This window comes from Eurypyga helias, unplaced genomic scaffold (assembly GCF_000690775.1).
Source record: "Eurypyga helias isolate BGI_N326 unplaced genomic scaffold, ASM69077v1 scaffold24535, whole genome shotgun sequence".
In the NCBI taxonomy this organism is placed as follows: domain Eukaryota; kingdom Metazoa; phylum Chordata; class Aves; order Eurypygiformes; family Eurypygidae; genus Eurypyga; species Eurypyga helias.
In genome coordinates this window covers 29,046-33,099 of record NW_010249829.1, presented here as the reverse complement: position 1 = coordinate 33,099, position 4,054 = coordinate 29,046, and the positions used below count along the sequence as shown (strand labels likewise).

The 4,054-nt window shown below is 45.0% G+C and overlaps 1 protein-coding gene across 1 annotated transcript; it reads left to right on the top strand.

Annotated features, from left to right (window-relative positions):
* Positions 1 to 5: 5 nt before the first annotated feature.
* Positions 6 to 1,292, top strand: DRD5 (dopamine receptor D5; the record flags this gene model as incomplete). The annotated part of the gene is made up of 2 exons (XM_010151511.1): positions 6 to 381; positions 520 to 1,292. Coding segments are annotated over 2 exons (1,149 nt in total), but the record flags the coding sequence as incomplete, so codon positions are not given.
* Between the last annotated feature and the right edge of the window lie 2,762 nt (positions 1,293 to 4,054).

The window sequence follows — 4,054 nt, the reverse complement described above, 5'->3', positions numbered from 1 at the left end:
TCCGCTACCGGCACCTGAGGAGCAAGGTCACCAACATCTTCATCGTGTCCCTGGCCGTCTCGGACCTGCTGGTGGCTCTGCTAGTCATGCCCTGGAAGGCGGTGGCTGAGGTGGCCGGGTACTGGCCCTTTGGGGCTTTCTGCAACGTCTGGGTGGCCTTCGATATCATGTGCTCCACGGCCTCCATCCTGAACCTCTGCGTGATCAGTGTGGACAGGTACTGGGCCATCTCCAGCCCTTTCCGCTACGAGAGGAAGATGACGCAGCGGTTGGCTCTGGTGATGATCGGCGTGGCGTGGGCTTTGTCTGTGCTCATCTCCTTCATCCCTGTCCAGCTCAACTGGCACAAAGGTGGGGATGTCGGCGGTGCCGGTGATACTGGAGATGGATTTGGCGCTGGCTGGGCAGCAGCAGGTGCTGTCACCACCTGGGCAGAAGATATGGGCACCACATGGGTGGCGGTAGCAGCAATGAAACCCTCTGATGGGACCTCTGGCAGCAATGATACCCTCGCGGGGACATCGGAGAGCTGCGACTCCAGCCTCAACAGGACTTATGCAATTTCCTCCTCCTTGATCAGTTTTTATATCCCAGTGGCTATCATGATAGTTACCTACACACGAATCTACCGCATTGCCCAGGTGCAGATTCGTCGGATCTCTTCCCTGGAGAGGGCAGCGGAGCATGCGCAGAGCTGCCGGAGCAGCCACCTGGACTGCCACCATCACACAAGCCTCAAGTCCTCCATCAGGAAAGAGACCAAGGTGTTGAAGACTCTCTCCGTCATCATGGGCGTCTTTGTCTGCTGCTGGTTGCCGTTCTTCATCTTGAACTGCATGGTCCCCTTCTGCGAGAGCCCCCCCAGTGACCCCCACGCTGGCCTTCCCTGCGTCAGTGAGACCACCTTTAATATCTTTGTCTGGTTTGGTTGGGCCAACTCCTCTCTCAACCCCATCATCTACGCCTTCAATGCTGACTTCAGAAAGGTCTTCTCCAACCTCCTGGGATGCGGTCAGTTTTGCTCTAGTACTCCAGTGGAGACTGTTAATATAAGCAACGAGCTGATCTCTTACAACCAGGACACCCTTTTCCATAAGGAGATAGTGACTGCTTATGTTAACATGATCCCAAACGTGGTTGATTGTGAGGGAAATCGTGAGGACCCTTTTGATAGGATGTCCCAGATCTCCCCTGACCATGAGGTCGCCACTGACTCTGTCTGTGAGTTGGACTGTGAGGGGGAAATTTCGCTAGGCAAAATAACACCTTTCACTCCAAATGGTTTACATTAAATTGCATCCCGTCCTGGTCAGTTCTTCTTGGATTATACAACAACGTATTAGCACTGAGTGGAAAAACCTGCTTGATTTCATGCTATAGTTTGGTCAGTCACTTCATGCTAAACTCATTTCTACGTGTAGCACTTTGAGGATGTAGCCACTGTCACACAGGGCACTGGCAGCACAAACTTAATTCAGCAGTTCCCCGGGCTGAGAGGATCAGGCGGTCGCGTTGATTAGCTGTGGTGAGACACTGTGGTATATTGACAGTCGGTTCATGTTTATAACGTGTTTGCAAACGAAAGGTGCCACTGTCAGTGCTAAGTGTTACAACTTCTGAAATCAGGGACAGATGTGGCTGGCAGAGATGTTAAATAGAGAAAAAAATCTAGGCTGTTCGTTCAGATCTTCTGTTTCTTTTTCTCTGTTGTTTGTTGGTTGGTTGGGTTTTCTTTTTTAAAAATTTTTTTAAAAGATGTAAATAGTGAGGTGGTGATTTGAGTGATTATTTAAATGCGTGTTTCTGCCAAAACAGTTTATGTGAAATTCATGTTCTCCTAGGCGGCGTTGTTGCCCGTGATATCCTTGCCATGTTCCCAGATGAATAAATAAAAGTTACACTGATCAAGGGATTATTATCTTTCATTTATCAACCTGAAAGGTTTACAACAAGTATTCAAACTTTAACATTTATATTTGAACGGTTAGAGCGACTAACAGCTAAACCTTATAATTTTAAAGGCAAAATAGTCTCTATAGAAAATACCATTTTGGAATAAAAGCAAGGCTCACAGGAATGATTGACTTAAATGATCTCTTTTATATGTCTCTACTTACAGTTAGATTTATGCCCATTTTTCTTTAGTGTTCTAACTGATGCTATCCCTCTCTGCAGCTAAGAATATCAAGTATACATAACTATGTTCTAGTAAAACTTTCCTCTTAATGCTATACTTGAACTTACTTTTTAAAGATACTATTAATGAGAACAGTGAGTGGTGATAGAATTAGGAGCAGGATGTGTCTAAAAATAGTAATTATGTTTGAAAATGATGTTAATAATCAGCATTTCCCAGTGTAAACATCAGAGCACTCATTCCAACCAAGGGAAGAAAAAAATGCTGTTGATGTATTTTTTAGTTATTTACTTATTAACTGGAACTTAAATATGCTTTAGGTGCTTTGTCTCTACAAAACTTTTCAAAGCAGTGTTTAAAATTTGTAAAAGAGTCTTCAAAGTGCTGTTTTTATTGAAACATTTACATCAAATGGAATATTTGATTTAGAAATGTTTGTTATCTTTGAGCTCAGAAATCAAAATGGACCTTATTTCCAAGACAAATGATCAAAGGTAGTAAAAGCAATACTGATACTTATTGCAAGTTTTGGCTCACAAAATGAACAACATTTGAATTCATTTACCCTTTAAAGTAGCTGTGCCATGAGCTGAGCAGATTTAAATCGAATTATAGGTGCAGGTCCCTCCTAATGGTCCTGACCTGGGGTCCCTCCCCATCCTGCCTACCTGGGAACTGATGGCCCCTACGTGGTGTATGGGGAAAAAGTAGGATCTACACTAGTCAGCTCACTTCAGGGGAGCCTCTTAATCAAATGCTGGGATTTGTGAATGTTACACATTTCAGATTGAGCCTCTTTGTAAGTGAAGCCCCTAATACTGTTTTGGTGATTGTTTTATCCCTCCCCTTGGGATATGGGGTAGAAGTAGTGCAGGAGGCATGTGACTGAAACCCCTTTGCGATGGCCTCTGATGCAGTCTAGTTTTGTCTGTAAGCAATGTTTTGTGTGTGTGTAGTCTTTGATATTATTTGGTTATATCATCATTTTGGATTATCTTTTCAACTGCTTGTCACTGAGGATTGACATCTACCTGAGCATTTTCCTTGCTGTTGATATGAAATGTCACTAACATCCCTTTACAGCTGTCCTCAGAAAAGGCTGTTGTGACTGTGGCTTAGGGAAGCTTGAAAAACAGAAATCTCATGCCCATAACCAGGCTTAGACTACTAATGGCTTGGCATCGAGGGTGAGTATGTTATCGTTCCTCTACTAAAGCAATCATATGTTGCCAGGAGTTAACTGTAGTTCTAGCCCTGCTGGTTAGATAAACTTGCCCAGAATAAAATCATTTTCCCAAGTAAAACCAAAGGAAACTGCTTCTGCTGGTGCAGTGGTGAGTTACCCCAACCAGAATTTAGATTTTTGCGTTTTCAAGTTACTACTCAAATTTTGAAGCTAGTACAGCATGTTGAACTGTCTGGATCTGTGCAGAGAGGCTACAATACCCAGATGCAAGAGGTGCAGGCACCTGGTGCTGATTCCAGCTCCCTGGGCAGCGCTTGTGTTTTATTCAATTTTGTCCATATTAAATCAGAAACAGCCGAGGGAAATGGGGAAGGGAAAACAAGATCTCTTCCTGAGCACCTGTGTGCCACCAGGCTGTGCGGGCTGGTGCTGCCTGATACACCGTGTTCCAGCGGCAGTACAGAGCAGCAGGACGGTTTCAATAGTAACAGCGAAGAGAGTGTCCCCCCACCCCACCAAGTCACCTTTCCTCTTCTAAATAATCCCTGTACTGGTGGTGTGATAGTTCCCTTGGATCCGGTTCCCTGCAGATGTGGTGGACGGGAAGATGTGTGCAAGAAGACACAAAGTGCAGCCCCCTGACAGGTGTTTTTCTCCTCGTTGAGGCTTTACCTGCCTGGTTTTCTGGAATAAGTGGGTGGGCTAACTCTGGGATGCAAGAAGATGACATG